At 38.2% G+C, this 20,778-nt stretch overlaps 1 protein-coding gene across 2 annotated transcripts; it reads right to left on the bottom strand.

The window, feature by feature from the left end:
- Nucleotides 1–205: 205 nt before the first annotated feature.
- Nucleotides 206–20,778, bottom strand: CNOT7 (CCR4-NOT transcription complex, subunit 7). 2 transcript variants are annotated; one of them, XM_010570054.1, is made up of 7 exons: nt 20,768–20,778; nt 19,675–19,873; nt 19,164–19,357; nt 15,870–16,031; nt 9,628–9,772; nt 4,707–4,817; nt 206–1,901 (listed from the first exon to the last, which is right to left on the bottom strand). In XM_010570054.1, exons 2-7 carry the CDS (start codon nt 19,789–19,791, stop codon nt 1,773–1,775), a joined length of 858 nt encoding a protein of 285 aa, XP_010568356.1. In that variant the 5' UTR covers nt 19,792–19,873; nt 20,768–20,778; the 3' UTR covers nt 206–1,772. The 2 variants fall into 2 exon arrangements, with proteins under 2 accessions (XP_010568356.1, XP_010568355.1); XM_010570053.1 differs by lacking the exon at nt 20,768–20,778 and adding an exon at nt 20,139–20,494.

Below are 20,778 nucleotides of genomic sequence, written 5' to 3'. Positions count from 1 at the left end.
CACTTTTGCAGCTCAGGTCAGTAGGAACGAAGTGATTGGAAACACATGAACAGAATTCTGCTCTGAAAGTGGAATAAGTCAGGGAGCAGTAAGATCATTTTATAAGCACATGGAAGAGAACTATCATGCCTAAACAAAACAGAATACAGAACTGAACTAACTACACAGACATTCCAGAAAAAATTTTGTAACAAAACCACCAGTCTGTTATGTAAGAAAACATTTCTTAGGCCTTTATTTACAAAAGCTTTAAAAACAAATACCCTCTTATGCAAATTATTTGTTGTTTAAAAAGGACCACCCAGTTACATCATTGTAACTCAATGAAAAAAGGTGTTCGATTTTTTGTTTTTAAGTACAAGGTAAAACGGAATAATTTGGCGAACATTGAGATTTTTCTACTATTGATTTCCGTGTCGAACACGCACACATACGCGCGCACGCACACACAGGCACACAATGTTGCACATTCCATCATTTCAGGCTAGTATTTAGCTATTCAATACCAAAAATCCTTCCTGCACAACTGCTCAGTACACATGCTATGCAGAGTTAAGAACGTACTTTAGGGTCCTTTAAAACAATGTATCTAAAATATATTGCTAAGATATACTCAAAAATAAACTAGCATTACACTCCTCAGGTAACTTTATTAGCTATAAGTTATTTATATTTTGTTGTTTTACAACAAATATCTGTAACATCTGTCTTTGTAGCAACTACAAAAAAGCATGATTTAATTGTCCTTCTAATTCAATTAAATAGTATTTTTTCAGATCTTTGGGTTTTATCTTGAACTAAACTGACTTTCAAAAATCATCAAGTACATAATAAATATGACTTCATAAAAAATTTGAGGTGTACATTACTAGAATAAAAGCTAGGAAGTTAATCAAGGGAAGTGTGCCATTACAAAACTCCTACTATTCCAATATCCTTCAACTCTCAGCTTAATGGCAAAAATGCTAAAGTAATAGCTGTTCTTTTCCTGAAGGGTGTAAAGCTGTTTTTATAAGCTTCTTTCCCCCACCACAGAGCAGTTTTAAAGCAGCAGGCCAACCAGCAGTTGACATGTGCAGGATGTCTTTGAAGACGACTGAACACTAGTAAAATAACAGCAGTTACTATGATTTCAGTAGTTTGTTTTGCTCGAACAAACAGAGGTTATGCAGCAAGTCACGTTCTGTGGGTTGAGATACCAAGGAAATACAGCACGAAGCTGCTGAACTTGGCAGATGATTGTTTTCTAGCTGAGGGCAAAAGAAAAAAGAAAACAAAACTTCAAATAAAACACAGGATCTGGGTCAAGAGTCGTTCTCTAAAGTGCAAATTTGATGGTCCACAATCTTGAATAGCTAAAACGCCTGCATACTGGAAGGAACAGACATGAATGGGGAAGTTAGTTACAATCAGTGCCAGTTAATTTGTAGAAGGGAGGGGAAAGAGACAAAAAACCAGGAGATCAATATAGGTAAGTTTACCAGACTGTTCATTATGATATAACTTTCCCCTTCTCTCTGCCACACTGATCCTATACATGCTTGTTTACAAATGGGCTAGTTATGAGGCCAAAATGTAACCCAGAAAATTTTACATATCAATAGTAGGATCAAAATCTGTGATAGGAACAGTCAAGTTTAGTACATAGAAAGGCAGAAAAGAAAGTGTGCTGAGAAAGGGGGAAAAATAGCCTTATTGTCCAAGGGGTTCAACCAGAGATAAAACCTATATACAAGCACATGGAGGTCAAAAAGATGGCCTTTCATTTCATGTCATGACTGTTTGTTGGCTTCTTCTTCATATGCATTTCCTGTGCCATTTTGTACATAAGATGACCCCGAACCAAGGCCGTATAAGTGGCCACAATATTTGGCATCGTCAATGTGATCTTCAAAGAACATCTAAAGAGTTAAAAGAAAGACACAAATTATTGCCAAAGAAAAGGCTCAGTTTAAATAGAACTACAGAAAGGCTTTAAAATGTTACTTTCTTTTTAGCCTAAGATACCAAATCCCAAGGTGCAAAAGATGATATAATTAATGTAACACACTTAACACGTTATCAAGATGCACTATATGACACGATTCTTTAAAGTAAATCTGTGAAGGCACACAATCAGTCTTCCTGTGCACCCTTCCTGATAAAATGGCCAAATGCAATGTTTTGATAGTTTTGTATTATCAGCTATCACTCACTTTTCTGCAAGTGTAACAAAGATATTTCTCCAACTGATTTCTGTGGAGTTTCTCAGAACAGGCATATACTTAGCATCCATCATCAGTGCCTGTACTCTACCTACTCCTCAGTGTGGGAGTTTTCATCATACTCTGTCCTGAAATGGCAGTATGTATCGATTTATATTATAAAGGTTTGGGGTGGGGAGAATGTTTGAGCACAAAATGCATTATGGAGTTTAGAGAAATGCAGAAAGATGCATTTCCAGCTAGCTCCTCACAGAGGGGGACTTCATTTAATAAGGAACAACAAAATTAAAGTAAATTTTATACTAAGACTGCATTTACACCTTACAAGTCTGAATTGCAAACAGAACCTTTCAGTGGAAGACATACGAAATCCCTTCCACCTTTCAGCCTCAGGTTTTCAAGCAAAACCACAAATTACCCCACAAAAATAAAAAAGACACACACGTACACAAAAATTTTTCACCCTAAAAACTTCACAGCAACCCTGGACATCCCAGTGGCTGACATTCTGAGTCATCATCAAAATCAGAAATCTAAGACAGCCACAATCACGCAGGAGCAGTGTGGACGCAATACACAATCTAAATGTAGAGGACTGCATATACCACACAGGCTGTAAAACTTCTCCCTTCAAGCTTTGCTCTTAGCAGCAGAGTCTGGATGACAAGTTCTGTACTGCAGGAATTGGAGACCTCAGTTAAAAGTTTTAAAGCCCCCAGCAGTTCTTGCAAAAATAAACAGGTAGGAAAATCCCAAAACAACTCTACTGTTGTAGTATCAATATTTAAGTATTTCTGATGGGACGAAAAAGATCACTAACTTTTTTGGCTGGCATTCCCAAACTCAGCAAGCAAGTTGAAACTCCTTCACCGCAATTATGAACAAAATTTTGTACCTCTAAAAGCATTGTAAAATGAAGTTTTTGTCACGCAGAAATACATTGTTAAACAATGAAGTCTACTGAAAAGGCTTTAAAAATACACATTAAATTTAATTCTCTCTGCTGACTACTGTGTCCTTATCTAGAAATGCTGTATTTGCAAAGAACCTGAAAGTACTGAAAAAACTCATCATAATCAATACATCTTTGTTGGCTTAATTAAGCAAGTGTTTTGCACTAAAAAATCTCAACGATTTCTACTTCTCCCAGTAAGAGCTTTTGGTAAACAAATTCGAGAAGATAATTTGCCATGTAACACAAACTGCATCTCATTAGAGAAACAATCATGGGTTTGAACCTTTTCCTCTAGAAAACTAATTTGAAAGGCAGTCTCTTAGGCATCATTCTCATCTACTTTCCCTTCCCCTTTATTTGTTTTGGATTTTGTTTCAAATTCAAAAGTGAAAGATTAACAATACCAGGCAGATGGCCATTAGCCACACTGGGCTTGGATCGTACCAGAAACACAATCCTTTCTATTGCATCTGTAGCCCATGACCTGCTTGACAACTACAACAGTTCCAGCAGAGGCAGAACAGAGTGTTATGATGAGCAAACCAGCTTAAATCACAGCATTTATTTTTCACCTGCTGTCTCACTAGTATTTGTCAGGAACTCGTGCTCATTTTCTCCTTTATACAAAAAAGCTGGATTACAAGAAATAGACACCTCAGCGTACAATCCTGAACCTTATTAAAAATGAGGTTTCCTATTGCCATCTGTTTTGACATGGTAAATGACACTGAATTGCTGGCAGAATGCCATGTTCAGATGCACTGGCATTTGTCCAGTGCAACTGCTTTCCAGAAGAGGTCCGTTCAACATTTGTTTGTTCTGCTAATGCAAAATATCCTAATATCTTCCTGTTGTACAGAGACAAGTATCAAGGAACAGTGCAGCTTGTAAGACGTGGTTTCCCTTGCTGCAAACCTTGAATTAATTGATCAATGTATAATCTTTTAGAACCGAGTTAATCTGTGCTTTACTCAATGGTAAGGAACAAATGCATGGACATTCTCCACAGCAGCCTGAAAGTCATTATTTAATATACCTATAGCCTGCAAGTTTAGCTAGAAGCGGCCAGTCAACACTCTTTCCCCGCCTCTAGGCCTGTCACAAGCAGCAGTGCATACCAGCTAGGTATTACACTGAGCAGAAGCTCCAAAAAAAACCCCCAAAACCTGGCTTGAGTATGGTCACCCAGAAAGGAGTCTCGCTCCAGCAGCTCATAACACTGCAGCAGCCACCTAAAAAGAGGTACCCTGCAAAACAGGGAAGGAAAAAAACCCAAAAGCAAAACCCCACAAAAAATCCAAAAGCCAGGCATAGGCTGGAAACAGGAAGCAATACTCACTCACAGCAGCTAAGCAGTAAACCAGTGGGGCTGGTTCACGCTTATTCTGTGGAAAATGCAGGTGGTCTTATTTTTGTCAAGAAAGGAGTGACCCCTGAAGCCCTTCAGAGACCTCCTTAAAATACAGCAGACTTATCAGAATCAGCAATTCCATCTGACTATCACAGCACATTACTATCATGGAGATAAAACCAACACATCCACCTACTTCTCTCATTTTGAAAAAGGCCATTCCTGTGAGTAAAGAATCAGATCCTGCCTGATGCTGTGGTCCTATCCTTTCCAGCTCTAACTGCTCAGCCACTTCTTGTAATCCACCCTGAAAAAGAAAACATTTTTGTTAACTGCTGAAAAAAATTGAATCAGAAAACTGAGTAGCTATATTTGGGAAAATCTGTTACACAGGTCATACAAACTCAGGTATATTTTAACATTTGCACAGTAGCTGTAACAGTTATTATACTAGATAAATGCACACCTGGACAATGAAACTTTCAGTATCAATAGCAGCATTAGAATTCTGTGTCAGTATTTATTAAATAAAGCAGTATCTGTGACCAACAAAACTACTACTCCCTCATGTTCCAGCTTTTCCAGTAACCAGATGTCATTACTTAACAAAACAATTCCTTCAAGATGCTGAAAGGATTGGCAATGCTGAAGAACAAAACCAGGTGTTCCTGTACTCCTTCTATTTGAATGAAAGTTTAAAAGGTAAAAGTGTTGTTCTACAAACATAAGAATTCAAGTGTTTACAAATGAGGTGCCCATATGCCTCCATGTGTTAAAGTATCTATGCTTCCTTTGAAACAGACCTTTTTCTTTCCACTTACCTTTCAACAATTAAGTTGAGGGTTTTTCCACTTCACAAAAACTGAGAGTATCCTTAAGTATCTAGAACACTACAGGGAGTCCAGGAAAATATTACACAGCAGGCATTTTAGAAACCAGGTGGTAGAGTAAAAAAGGAAGAAAGTGCCCACTCCATCTCTACAAGACATTCTACCCCTCTTTAAAGTTTGTTTCATTAGCTGACATAAAAGGCTAGGAAAAAAACCATGCAAAAAAATTCAGTGTCTTGCAACTAGTTTTCTAAGATACTAAAATCCAATGGTATAGCCAGCTTTTCAGTTAGAGATGTATATTTAACAGTCACATGTGTAACGAAGCCTACTTAAAAAAGTATATAAACATCTCGCATACAAAAAGGGAACAATTTAAAACTGTAATTGTCTGCTTTGAATGTTGATCCATGGTTTAAAAGGACAGACTGTGAAGCTGTAGACATAACTAAAAGCTGCAAATCTATCTGCTTTAAAGGTAAAACTTCTCCAGTTTTGAAACTAATTTTCTTCCCAATAAGCTTATGTGAAAAACTAATGCCTTAACTGTAGAATGACTAAATAAACCTCTTTTTAGCGCCGCCCCCCACCCCCAATGGTAATAACCACTCTATGTAGAAGCAAACCCATCAGAGGCTGGTTTGGTTTCACACAGGTAACACAGATCACTTGAAGGATAGACAGGTTACATTGTAACTGCAATCTCTTAATGCTGTAAGCTACACTGTGAGCACATAATTTTGTACTTTTTTTTTTTAATCATTAAGCCATGAAGCTACTGGAAATAGACTAAAGCACATGCACACTCTTTAAGGTCTAGAAAGATTTAAAAAACCAACCAACCAAACAGCAAAATCCTTAGTGCTGCCACAAGCTTTGCAGGGCAAAAATGTTGCACAGAGGCAATACTTTTAAAGAAGGACTGCCCAGTATCCCAGTTCACCTTTCCTCACATTCTTAACCCGTGTCAAGTACAGGAAGGTAAGCAATAAGAAGCAAAAGCATAACAGTCAAAGTTAAAACTCAGAGCAACAAAAATAAAGTCTGACCTGAAAATCAGATCAAACATTATGAAAATTCCTGTGAATCTTATGGCAACAGGTTTGGGCCCAGGTTTTAGTTTTGTTTAAAAAGATGGAAGCTTCAGTAGTGACATTCCCAAGTAACACCTACAAACCAACATGAAAACCTAGTATTGGTATGGCTAGTTTTATTCTAGCTTGAGCAGCAGGAATATAGTTTACAGAAGTTTAAGATAAAAGTAAGTCTATACAGTTAAGCACAGAAGCTAGCTTGCTTTATTTATGTGCTTGCAGTGTTCAGATGTTGTACCTAAACATGCTCAATTATTTAATTTACACTGTCAAAAACATGTGGAGGGCTGGTGGGCAGGGGAAAAAAAAGCACATATCCAATACAGGCATGTTCTCCACTTTCTAACTCCAATAATGAGCTGTTAGAGTTAGCAACAGCAGTTAGGCCCACACCCTTTCAAGGCACCATTTTCTGCTCCTAAACCCTCTTCTTCCTCAAGTTGCAAACTAGCGGTGCCTCATCATCAGATAGTCTTACAGCTAGCAGAACCTACTCTAGCTTCAAATAACTTTGAAGAATCAAGAATAAAAATCAGTAATATTTACACAGCAGCTGCAAGCTCTGGAATGTAGTTCAAAATTTACAGTTAACAGCAGCCTACAGAAGAATGCTTTGAAAATAGTGCTTTTAATGGTATATATCCATTTATAAATATATCACACACCACTTTTGTGTGGAACTTCTTGGTCTATAACTGCAATAATTACAGAATAAAATTTGTCTGTCTCTGAAAATTAATAAGCTACTGAGATTCTCTTTCAGGCAAGACTTTTGCACTCCAAGTAAGAACATTTTTACTCTTACAGGAGAAGGACAAACTCTTTCCAAATTTTCAGAGTACTGGTCTTTCAAGAAAAAGGCCACAGAATGATTTACATGACCATAGTCAAACAGCAAATTCACTTCAAATTCTCATTTCATGCCACTGGTACCAGAGTTCACTGTTCTGTACAAACCCCCATATAAAAGCAAGTTTCCAACAAGGTCTATAAATCTACAGAATTACTTAGAGTTGCCATTACTATCAAAAGGTTTGGAATAGTCTACATAGAAAGATTTTTAGAGAACATGCAAGAATTTAACCTATGCTACATTAATATCTCAAGTTAACTCCCAATCTGCGTGCCAGTAAAGTAGATTCATGTCCATTTAAGTTAACATACTGTAAATTCACAGACTAAATTCCACAAAAATAGCACCAAACAGCTTCCTAATCCTGAAGCATATTTCTCTTCTCAATGCCACAAATTCTTTTTTGGGTGTGTGGGAGCAGGAAGTGGGAGACCTACAGCAAGTCAGTGACTTTCATATGAAAAATAACTTAGACAAGTCAATAAAGGACAACTGCACAGCAGTTCAATTCACTGCAATTTAATAAAGATTGAAAGTGACACACATTAGGAGACAGTGCATGCATTTTTAGTCACAACACTGAGCATTTAGCAATTTGTTTTAGACAGCTGCTCTCAGTACAGTACAAGTTCACCATCATTTCATCACTGGTAAATTTGGATGGGTAGGGTAGTCCACATCCCTTCCCCTGCTGTCATTGCAAGTCTGCGGGTTAGGCGACAGGATCACGATTTACTGCAGGAAAGCTGACCTACATATTCAGCTGGGGGGGGGAGGGGATAAAAAAAATAATCACCCTTGTTCTTAAAGTTTGCTGAAATAAGACCTGTGAAGAAGGTTTTTCTTGTCTTCCAAAAAACATCAGTGTCTCTAAACAATACAGGTTACACACAACTATGTCTTAATAAAGTGACAGGAAATACAATCCCCTCCTCCCCAAACCCAATGGGAATGTCACCTCTGGAACAGTGACAGAGAACATCATTCTGTCACCTTTCCTACATCACTGAAGTTGGATTATACACTCTGTTCTTGGTTAAGTGTGTCGCCACCACTAAGACACCAGATGCTTTACTTTGCTTCACAAGGAGTGAGAAAGTAAGTGTGGTTTTTTTGGGGTCCCTCCCCCTCCTTTAAGACTCCTGAAGCTTATTAACATTTCCTTTTTTCTTCTGGTCTCTGTGGAGAAAAACTGTTTCTAAGATTTTTTAATACTCAGCTATTTGCGCTGCTGATTATACCAATAACAACTCTAGATGAACACAGGTAATTATACTTTTCTTACTAACTGGGAGGTCTCCATTTTCAACATTAATTTGATTAACAAAAGGATTCACAAAATTTACTTCCCACACAAGTAGGCTACTACTTAGAAGTGACATACTCTATTAGTTTATCTCAGAAAGAAACAGATGACTATAAACCCCACACAGATCACTAGTTCAGCACGACGAAGTGGCAAGCCATCCCTTAGTTAGGCTTTGGTTGTACTACAGTCAGTGTTCTCTTTTTCATGCAGGTTCTCATTAAGAAAGCCTAGAGAATCGAATTACTTTCCATAAAAGCAGCAAGTCATTAATTGCCTCAGATGAGCGATGCACCTCATTCCAGCAGCAGTCCGGACTCTTACAGTTCTTTGGCAAGTAAAGCTGTTAGCAATCCCTGTAGCATCTTTCTTTCACTTGCTGTCTTCCCCTTCACATACTTAGTTCCAGTTTCCATTCATTCTCCAGTGCAATAAAGTATCCAAATTTTATGCCTGATAGAGTAAGCCAATTAGTATCCCAGCTGGCCTGACATGAGAGATTAGTTTCTAGTACTGCATTTTTTCCTAGAAGTCACATGTTGTCCCTGAACATACGCTGTTGTTTATCTTTCCTTATGGGGCCATCTGAAACATTCTTCGCTCCATTCCTCTTCCCAAGACACTTCCACAGCATCATCGTTGCCATTACCTTTGCCAAGATGACTGCAGTCCTTTAGTGGACTGCACAATGAGGAAATAAGAGTATATGAAACCCATCAATTCTTATGGTTCAAGAAGTGAAGGATTCATTCCAAACATGGGTTTATCATCTGTCAACAAAGACTGGCCACTGTAAATACAGTATCAACATGCTATTTTTAACTGGTAAGCAGTTATAATAATTGATGTGTGCTCCTGCCTGCTTCTATCAATAGCCTTTAATATTAAAAATATAAAGCTTGAGACAACAATACTTAGTAGGTATTATCAAAGCAAAACCAAAAGATAAAAATATAGAAAGTAAGTATTTTTAAGCAGAAAGTACTCTGTCTCCAAACCCAGAATTTGTGCTGAGCCATTAACAGATTACTTACCTTCAGATTTTTGCAACTCTTCATGAGATATTTTACATCATAGATGACAGGGAAAAACAATCGCAGTATCTCAAAGAAGTCCAGCTCTTCTTCAGGTAAATTAGAGTTTGTCAAGATTTTGATTAGATAGCCAAAGTCATATCCACTGCAAATAAATAACAAAAACAATATAAGCAAATAACTTAGAAGCATCCTTCTCGCTTCCAACATCAAGACTTCATTATACATTAACAGTACACTTGGCCTAATTTCAATGCAATTAAGACTGACTCTTACAAAAGACTAAGCCTCAGTGTAAATGGCCCCATTGCAGATTCCAGAGAAAACATTTTAATTTAGTCTGAATGAGGCTGAGTGAAGCAAAAAGATCTGCATACAGGAGTTTCTCTAAATCCTGAAACAAGGTAGTGCTGCTGGGGCTTCATCTGATAACAAGAACTTGCACCAGAAAGACACCTAGCTGGATCCTTTCACACAGATGGGAGTTTTTCACTACAAACTGAGACAGAAAGACTTCTACAGTTCTCAAAATCCAGAAGATTCATGAGTTTCCAGAGCCAACACATGTTTATGCCTGGAGGCAAGTATCACCCTCAGCAATGAAGAAGAGCAGATTGTCTTTCAACTTTCCCAATTAAATCAGCACACAGACAACTGAAAAATTTAATAGCTTGTAGACTATTACTCTGTATTTGCCTCCGAAAAGAGTAAGTTGGAAAAATTTTTGTGTGTACATGTAAGTCAGCAGGAGGCAGCAAGATAAACAAGCAGTACAGGTGTGATGGAAGAAACTGAGGTATTACATTGTGTGAGTGATGAAGAGTTTGGGAAGACTTCCTTCTCAATAGTTTGACTGCAGAAAGAGGACATAGGAACGAGGTGTGGCAGTAAAAGGGGAAACCATGTACTTTTACAAAGGGTTATGAGAGGAAACAGAGGGTTTAAAGCATAGGAAAGACAGATGTCAGGTATTAAGTAGGACTGAACACCACAACAAAAAGCAATGATGACTAGTTATGCTTTTCCCTGGGAAGGCAGAGATTACAAGCCAAATTATTCATGATTTTATCATGAATCTGATCCATTCTGATCCCTTGTACTTGCAGTATTGCTCATGCACATATGCACTGAACTAGATAGAGGAATGATACGTTCTCTTCTTTATTACTACGTTTGCATTGAACCAAATTAGTTGCTAGGTTTTATTGACATGCAATTTTAAACATGCCTGTACTAACAAAGATGATGAAAACACACAGCAGAGCTGCCTCTACTGAAGGCTGCATCAGTTTTGCTGCTTAAGGAACCTTAGCGTATAGCTGACAGATAATTCAAGTAAATGGGTGGCCACCACAGACTCTTGAATTCCCCATTTAATACTTCTTGGTTACGTGAGGATCATACTCAAAACTGAGAATTTTTCAACTTGGTAAATATTGACTGAGATCTTTAACTGTGAGATGAGTAATACAGAAGACAAATCAGTTAAGAGCACTGTACTACTGATCCTGCAGATATTTAGTACCCACAAAGACTGGTGATTTCTGACATAGGCTCAAGGCTTTAGCTTGCATACCCAGTGTAAAGAGGATTGCTTTTTGTACCTTTTGTATACAATGGGGTTCTCTACACCATCTTTACCTTATGAATTTCTAGACAGAGGGTAGAAAATCTTGAACATACTGGGAATAAATGGATTGTTTGCTGAAAGTCCATTAATACAAGATACACAAAAGGAATGGACTATTGCAGCTCTCCCATGGGGGTTTCCAGTGCTCTAAACAGGAATTTCATGTTGAATGAATCCCACACTGCATCTGGTGCTTTGAAGCTGTGCTGGCAGCACTCCAATCTCCACAGCAGCAGCCACTGGCCACAGAGCAAAGGAGCCAAAGATAAAGGATTTCAGCCAAGTCTTACAAAGTAAAAACCTGTAGTATACTTGGCAAAAACAGTAGCTTGGAAGCTTAATTTTATTAGATCACCTATTTTGGGGGGGGGGGGGGGGAAACGGGGGGGGGAGCCTGTTTTGGCATAAAGCCCTCTATAGAAAAGGAAAAGAAAAAAGCCGCATTAGTAAAAAAGACTGTTCAGAAAGATGCAAAAAAGACTGTTCAGGATTAAGCGGACTTACTCCTCTAGAGATTAGAAAGCTTATTAACTCACTGAATATCTGATATCAGTCATCCTTGTAGCTCAAATGTAACAGCCATATTAAAACTTTTAAAGTGAAGAAAACAGTATTTTGCTCCTCTTAAAAAATAAAAAGTTTGATTCCCCTCCTCTTCCAAAAAAAGTTACATACATGACTGAATTACTAGAAAACACATGCTCTCAAACAATTCCAATTTCTGTTAAGAAAGAAGTACTGTAAGAAAAGTCAAGATTCATTTACTGTTTGCACTGAGAGGGAGCAGGCCATCATAAACCTGCCATTTCGATGAAGAATTATATATATATGTATATATATTTTTCCCTTGGAGATTGAAGCAGATTCTTTCACTCTGGGATCCTCATGCAGAAGAAGAGAACAGGATATCTGAACAGTGGATTTAACAGGCATGATTACCCTTCCATTGCATGACAGCATTCAGTCAGGTATCTATTCTTGGATCCTAAGCACGGGTTAGTTTTAGTCAGCTCAACCAAATGATATCTCACATTCCTTAAGTTCCAGCTGCTTACACTTAGTCCCATTGTGCTCCTAACAACCATCAGAAACCCACTTTACTAATCACAATACAGTATTCAAGGTATTTACATAATCTTTTTAGTATACTTTTCAGGGGTAATATGCTCCAGCCATCCAAGCTTACACAGACATAGGAACTGTCACTCCAATTCAAGACTATAACGTATCTAGTTCAAAAATTGAGTGGTCACTGCTGAATACTAACAGAAGGGTAAGAAAGTCCACAGTGAGCAATTATGTAATTACCTGCTCATTAAAGAAGTTTTTTTCTAATCCTCTAAGAGGCAATTAGTGGTTGGTTTATACCCTGAAGCACATAGGCTTCCTTTCCTTAAAAAGCTTTCACCATTTCCAATATAATCACCTAAAGTTACTTAGTGCAGCTAGCCACAATCCCTGGAGCTATACAGCAACATAAGCACTCTTACAACCTTTATTTTTTTTCTTTTTCCACTGAACATGGACAGCTGTAGGCAACAAGACCATGGAAAAGATCAAATGTGCCTCTATTTCTTTCCCTTACTATCCAGAAAGAATTCAGATAGCCAATTAACAATGAATTCTACAAGCACCAAGTCTCTGAAACAAATCAAAACCTGACAGAGCTGAGAAAGCTTTACTTCATTTTATAACCGGCTAATAGAAATGAGCCAACAGATTAAATTTTACTGAAATCAGTTAGACACAAATGATTATTGAAATACAATAGCTTGGAACTTTCCAGCTTCCCCAAAACATCTGGGTTAAGAGGCACGTTTGCGCAGAGCCTCCAAAGGTAGACCGAAGAGGTTGCACACAGGTGGACACTCAAAGCTTCACCAGATCAGTTAGTTCAACATCCACAAAAACAGTGTTTGAGCTGTTCCATTTTATAACTTGCTAGACTGCCAAGCACTCAGAGCTCTCTTGACTGCAACAAGAATTAGAAATTTGGGGCTTCCCTCTCCTCTCTCATCCACTCAAATACATTTTAACACACGCAAAAGATTTGATGGAGTCACTTATGAAGTTGCAGTAAAAAGAGTCACTGACAGTGCAAATGTTTCTTTGTTCATGCCTGGCAGAACTGCAGGTCCACACAGATTTGCCAATACATCAGGATGCCAAGGCAGCTACATCAAATGCAGAGATAAAAAGCACACAAAGAAAACTATTTGAGAAGCTAAGAGCTTAGAAATAAACTACTTAAGAGTTCAAGGAAATCAAAGACTGAGAAATGAAACAAAACCAAAACATAACCTCACACTCTAAGACAGGAGTAATTCTTCTCTGCCCACTTCCTAAGAGACTGAAATTTTGAGGGTTAGTAGTAATTCAAGCATTTTATGGAAGCAGAAGCAATAGTACAGTCAGTAACTATCAAGCACAGCTTTTTCAGCAGTCAAAGAACTACTGCATGGAGACCCTACATGAAACATTTTCAACTGAGCTGTCCCGCTGTTTTAAGTTTCCACTAATAGAATATAATCACAATCAACCTAATATTTGTTTAGAAACAGCCGTTTACTATTCTTTGTGGCACACTTTATGTGACCCATGCTTATTTATAGCTTTGTGCAATCTTAGCTTTCTCAGAACTTAACCCACTACTCCAGGGTTTTGTGCTCAAGATAGTATCAACATGCTCTGTCAAGCACAAAAGCCTTTAAACACTCTCTGACTTCAAGCAGAGTTGTGGATAATCAGTTTTTGACAAACATTTGCTGGAATAGCATTTTCAGTGAAGCCCACAACAGAAACCCACTTTAGCACAGATGAAACTGGACTTCAATAAAGCCATTCCAAAACCCCTTCATAAGCCGCGCTAGTAAAAGTGACATTATTACACTTAGTTTGCACTACACTTTGACCAGCATATTAGTCAGGAATCACACACAATCAGTATAAATATGCTTGAAAAAGAATCCCTAGTGTAGAAATGGCTCAGGTATTCCTTTTGCTAGGACAGCTTACACTTGGCCCTTAAAGTTATTAGGCAATATTGAAAAAACACTGTTTTGTAGCTGCAGCTGCTTCTACATGGCAGAAGCTGTTGATGTACTAGTTACACACATAACATGCCTCCCCCCACTTCTCTCGAACCATCTAAGTTATTTTACTGTAGTCAAGCGTAAATCACAAATACGCATATAAGAGCCCAAAATAATGGGTTTAAGAAGCTGAAAGGAACTTAATTCACTAATTCAGCCTTTGTAGTTATTTTGACACGGCATTCTTGTTCCAGTATTTTTCCCCAAGGTGCCAACCTAGTAGCAAGATAGCAAGAGTAAGATTATTTTAGAGTCATATTGTGAGTCAAGACAGCTGCATGTGGAAGATGTAGGCAGATTAGGTGACAAACGTTCTCAAAGAGGATTTTTTTTTGTTTGTTTGTTTTTTTGTTACCTGTCTTATCTCCCCATCCCTCCCTGCCTTTTGGAAGTTCAGGCTAACACTTGCTTTCCACAAAGCAAGTCAAAATGATGAATTTGCAACAGGCTGTTATATGCACCTTTCTACTACTGTTTTACATTCCTTGCTGAAGCAGCCCTTATTTTTTCAGTTGGTTAATAACATAAATACTTCTCTAATTCCATGTGACTTTCTCTCCTCCAACTTCCCCCCCAAGATTTAATACTTAAGGATGAAAAATTGGGGTTTTTTTCTAATTTTGTCATCTACATATTGCCACCCACCAAGGTACCATGCATGATAAACAAGAATAAGGCTGTAAGGAAACCACTAGTCTCAGCTAAAACATTTGCTCCACCTTTGTTGACTTGCTTAGCAGCCAACATTTAAGATGGTAACTTGAGGGCATTACATAGCTAGCAATAAGCCTTTAAACCCACTGCTGCTTGCAAAAAGTGCAAATTATCTCTGGCATGTAGTTGGCTATACAACGACTACTGCATAAGTTTTAAAGTGTTCAGTCTTATTAATACCTAAAGATCTTTTGTATCTTGACAGATTCATAGAGATTTAGCATTCACATTTCTATTTCTACTTGGAAGATGAGTTCCTGTGATGGAATAAATAGTAAAATATATTCATTACTGCAGCTAGAATTAAGGCTTATCAGGGCTCTCCTCCTAAGCTGAGTAATTTTCATCTGCCCAGATTACCAGATTTAAAAGGAATTTAAAAGTGCTTTATAAAACTCTTCACTGATAATTCTGTGGCTTCTCCCATGAGACAAACAATATTTGCTCAAGATTGCTTAGGAATAGTTTGCTTTTATCATTATTACTATTATTACTTGCATGTGTGATATTAAAAGATACAATGCCACCTGCTGGCTTAGGAGTTTCATGTTTTTCTGGTTTACAGTTTTCTATTACAGCGTAAACACCAATAATAAAACACAAGTACCACCATGTTCACTCTATTCTTCTGAAACAGAATGGTGCTATAGGTATTACAGCAGAAATATTTTCTGAGTCTTACCAACCAAGATACATGCTATATGCACTATCAGATGTACACCACTTAACACATGAGAAGTGAAATCCAAGCTCTAGAACTCAATAATCAATACTGAAAACTCAAATACTTAACATGCAGAATTTACCTATGAAAGGAAAGCCACTTCACTCCTTCGCACAGTACAACTCCTGATGTCATAAGCAGTTCTGCAAAGTACTGTGTCTCAATTCCTTCTTCTTCATGCTTTTTAAACTGGATACCAGATGTTGTCAACAGTTCAATAGAGTCCTGGGCATACATATCTTCTCTAAAAACAGAGAGGAAAAGTAAATTTTCAAAATCTACAGACCTCAGTGATTACACACCTGGTAGCATTTCTTTTTTGCTACTCATTCCACAGACTTTACTAGCACAGAGCAGGAGCAACTTCACTTTCTTCCATGTTAATTACAAAAAACCCCCCATTTTTCATAGCTTTTGTTAACTTTCACTAGCATTTTGCCATTCCTGGCACCTCCATTCTTGCCTCCTTCATAAAAAAAACTAGTTCCTGCTCCTCTCCCAGTTACCTAGAACTCCCCTTTTGCAAATCTACAGAGGATAGCGAAGGTACGAATACAGGTATTTTACTGAATAAGATCCATTACTTGAACTGTGACGACTTAATTATAACAGTTGGAGCACTAACATGTTACATTATAGAACTAGGAACAGTACACTCCAGACCCCAGTGCTGCGTTAGTTCTGTGGATAGTATTTTCCCACACATTTCTTGTAATTTAAGCTTACATAAATGTTTAGACACACGCTCATCAAAACTTCCTTCTCACTACAACTGGAAATTGAGTACTTGCTCCATCCAGTCAATCCTTAAAATTCAGGTAGCCTAATGTTTTCTTTCTAAACAACCAACTTCAATAGCCATATTTTGGGTCTAAAATTTAACAAGATGGAAAAAAATTCCTCTATGCCTTGTTTGATCCCCTCTTATTCTTGTATTTATTCCCTTTACCACTAACATTTTTGTAAAGTCTTAAGGAATTTGTGATAAAATAGATAGGAGGTTTTTTTGCTAAAGTTTAATCTATATCATGTTAACAAAGACATAGAATGTTTAACTAAAAAAGAAAAAAAATGCAAACATGGCTCTACTTAGAAGATGATATTCATATTACTGTCCACAACAGAGTATTCTACAAAGTCTCTTCAGTGTATGGTTTTCAATTTTAATAAAAAAAAAAAACCAAAACACAAAAAACCCAAAACAGACACGACAACCAATATATCAAATTTGACTATTAGATTCAGTCATAGACTTATATTCCTTATTCCTAATAGCAAGTCATCATTCATCAGAACATAGAGATACATTCTCAAGATGTGTTGTATCTTTTTTCCTCCCTCCCACACAGCTGCTCATTAGTTCTCCAGCTTTAAGGCATCAGCTTCCCAACACCTGTCCATCTCCACAACACATTAAAGAACCTATCCAAAACAAACATGACTATTTTACAAAAAGAAGTTTTAATTCTAGTTTGTTGCTCTGCACTAATCAGGTGGATAGTTAGAGAAATATGTATGCTCTTTAAAAGCACACTATAACACCACCTGGCTGGAACCACACACAAAAAATTACCTCCTAGGAACAGCCAACAGCTGTTTTGCTTTAGGAACAGAACACTTGGCACAGTGCCACTTCCCAAAAGGAAGTTTAGAAACAGACAAAAATACGTAATTTCTCCACCCATGTAAAAAAAAAAAAAAAAAAAAAAAAAAAAAAAAAAAATCACGTTTCACACAGCACTTACCTAGCTTACCTTTTTGTACAAAATCCCCCCAGTGAACAAGTAACAAGTTAGTTAGGTGACTACCTGTATCTTGCCTATCTACGCAGCATCTGGCACAAATGGATAGAAAACTACTTTTGTTTTCAGTTGCTTGACATTAAGTAGACCTTTGAAGCTCAGAAAGGAAATAAAACATAACACAGACTCTACTTCCCAGATCAGTTTGGAATTTATTCATTCATTCTTCCTCTTTCTCCTATACTTAGTACGATTAGCATATTCTTCTATTAAGACAATGGATAACTTCCATGCTGCATTTATATGGCCAGGTAAGTTTAGAGATACCAAAATATCAAATCTGCACTTCCTTTTCTTTCAAGAGGTGCTTCAAACAAAACTAAAAAGAGCATGTCATTCCTCAGACAAAACTGATTTGCGACAAGCCACAGCATTGCTTGTTTAGAAAAACAGAAAGATCAAGAGAGACAGCAGCAGCTTTTTTCTTTGTAAGAACCCCAATTACTTTGAAAATAAGTCTTTTTATCTGCAGAAAAAAAAAAGGTCTGTTCTCTAAACCTCCTTTGTAGGCTGCAGTTTTAACTCATGTATACCAAGCTGTCCAGTGATCAGCTTGTAACACAACTGCCAAAAAGCCCCAAGCCTTCAACACGTTTAAGTTTGAGAAGTGTTTGCACTGATACGCAACTCAGGCCATATGAAAACCTATCAGACCAGTTATGTTTACTTCAGGAAAAAATTCAAGATACTAGTAACCTTGTCAACTACCTGCTAAAGCTATAATTAGAACTCCACAGAAGTGTCTCATCCCCCTGGAGAAGTTAGGTTTATACTTAAAGGTTTATCACCGATAAAAATCACATTGTGAAATAAAGTTTACAATACTATTCCAACAGACAGTAAAAATCAGCTTGCTTTTTAATCAACACTTTACACAAAATAATCCAGAACAAAAATCTCCACAGGAGCTAGGCTGTAGAATCAATAATCCCTTTCAACATATTATAGAAGAAAATTAAAATACAGTAGCTTAATAGAATAAGTTGCTTTGAAAACACAAGAAAAGCTGCTGCAGTATTAAAAAGTTGACAGTATTTTACCTAGAATATTATCTAGAACTTGTAAGCCTTTTAACAAGAGTAACGTTATTTTAAAGAGGACAGAGCACACTTACTTTAGAACTTGCTGATAACATTTGTCATATTTCTTTTTCAGTCACTTCAGTAACTTTACATTTTTTTCTTCACATGTTGACTTTTTCCATTTCAAAGTATGCAAAGAAACATGTAACTTCTATAACAACTAGTAAGAGTTAAACTAAGTTAAGCTAGAAGCACTCTGAAATGCTAACTAAGAAAATGCAGGGCTAACTCTTGCACTAAGTATAAATGCCTCTTCTTAAAACTTTTGCTGAAATTGCTTAGCATTTTTGACCAAATTACCAACATTAAGACAGACCACACAGAAAAGAGGGAAGAAAGCATGTGTTTGGCTGACAAAAGTTTTCCTCGTATAAAGTATCTATCATATTCCAATCATATAGATGAAAAGAGTTGCTATAGTTTTCACAACTAATAATACATTTTCCGTAAGTCAGAAACATGCATTCAACAGCACAGACATTTAACACTTACGTTAAATTAAATTTAAAATTAAATTGCCAAGTTGAAGTTCCTGGAGGGTATTCTCCTTGCTCATTCATAAATGTCAGTCCTAGTTGAATTATTTTTAGCAAATCTACATTGCAGCGTAATAATTGGTACTGATAGTCTGCGTTGCTTCTGAATTCTCCAATAGGCCTTGCAACTACTCCTGGAAATTCTGTATCCTGTAAGAACACAATTAAAACTTCAACAAAAGACACCTATAAAAATTTACATTACTTATTTTTAATAAAACATATTTCAAGCATCTAACAGTTTCATAGCTGAAGAGTGCTGTGTGTAAATTCATCTTTTAGAAAGGTAATAGATTAGGAACCTAACGTTCATACAGCATTAATTCAACAGAATCCACTATTAAGAATCCACTATTCTTTCAATGAAAATGGATGGACAAGTTTATAGCTTTAATTTACTAACATCAAATGAAGTCATTGTGGTTTTTGGCGGTAATTTGCTAGATAAATATCAAGTGCCCACTTACCATAGCTACATAGTTATACTTCCGTATAACTTGACGAATTTTCTTCATCTCTTCATCCAAGTTACAAGCCCAAACTTCACAGATTCTCTGGCTATGGTCTACGGTAGCTGCTGGCATAGTGGGGGGCTTCAGAGACCATACATCAAAAGTTACACTTCACTGAGGACCAGTTTCATAAAGAGGACTTTATTTTTTTAGCCTAAGAGACAAAGAAAGCAAAGTATCAAAGTGTAAGTTTTTATTCTTTATCTGAAAAAACGCTTAAAACACCAGAATCAAGCTTTATTCTTCAGAATTTCATAAAAGCAGCACAACGTAGCCACCAAAAAACACGCGAGTTTCAGCTATGTGAGTTCAGATTACTCTCCGAAACTAAAACCCTACGATTTTGTCAGGAACTTTATTTCTTGCACAAAGCCAGGCAAACCGGCAAGGCCCACTAGTTCAACAAATAAAAGAGATACCTGAGCCCACAAGCGTTATTTCCCCACGGGTCAGGAGAGCACATTCCTGTGGATCCCACGGCTGCGTGCAACATGAAACGAAGCGGCAAAGTGACTATTAGCGTTACGCCAAACTCGGGGACACTGCGGACGACAAAGAGCCGCCCAGGCAGGCGGCCTCCCTGGGCAGGAGCAGCTCTTTCAGCCCGTACGGACCCCGCTAAACTGGAGAGCGGCGCGAAGGCACCGAAACACGGTCCAACCGACTCGGACTCACGCCCCGGCTGGGTTCCCGGGCACCTCCTCACGGGTACAAGGCCTTAAAAGCACCTCCAGCAGCCGCAGAGCCCGCCCCGCGCGGCGGCAGCCCTCCATGGGTTGCAATGGGGAAGGGCTTACCCTTTGCCCCCCGCCCCGGCCCAGCGCAGGGAGAGGCTCCGCCGCCGAGCCCGCCTACCGGCGGCCCGCGAAAACCCCCCCCGCCCCCAACGGGCCGCCGCGACCGCCGGCAAGGCCGCAGGGCCTCCGCGGGGCTGCCTCAGGCCCGAGCGGGGCACGGTTAGACCGAGGCGAGGGGGGTACCGGACCGCTCTCGGATCCCTCGCCCCGCCCGGCTCCCCACGGCCCCCGCCTGCCCCTCCCTCCCTCACTCACGCTCTCG

Source organism: Haliaeetus leucocephalus, unplaced genomic scaffold (assembly GCF_000737465.1).
Source record: "Haliaeetus leucocephalus isolate CR32 unplaced genomic scaffold, Haliaeetus_leucocephalus-4.0 Scaffold284, whole genome shotgun sequence".
Classification (NCBI taxonomy): Eukaryota; Metazoa; Chordata; class Aves; order Accipitriformes; family Accipitridae; genus Haliaeetus; species Haliaeetus leucocephalus.
Note: the sequence above shows the minus strand (reverse complement) of the source record. Positions and strands in the feature narration are given on the sequence as shown.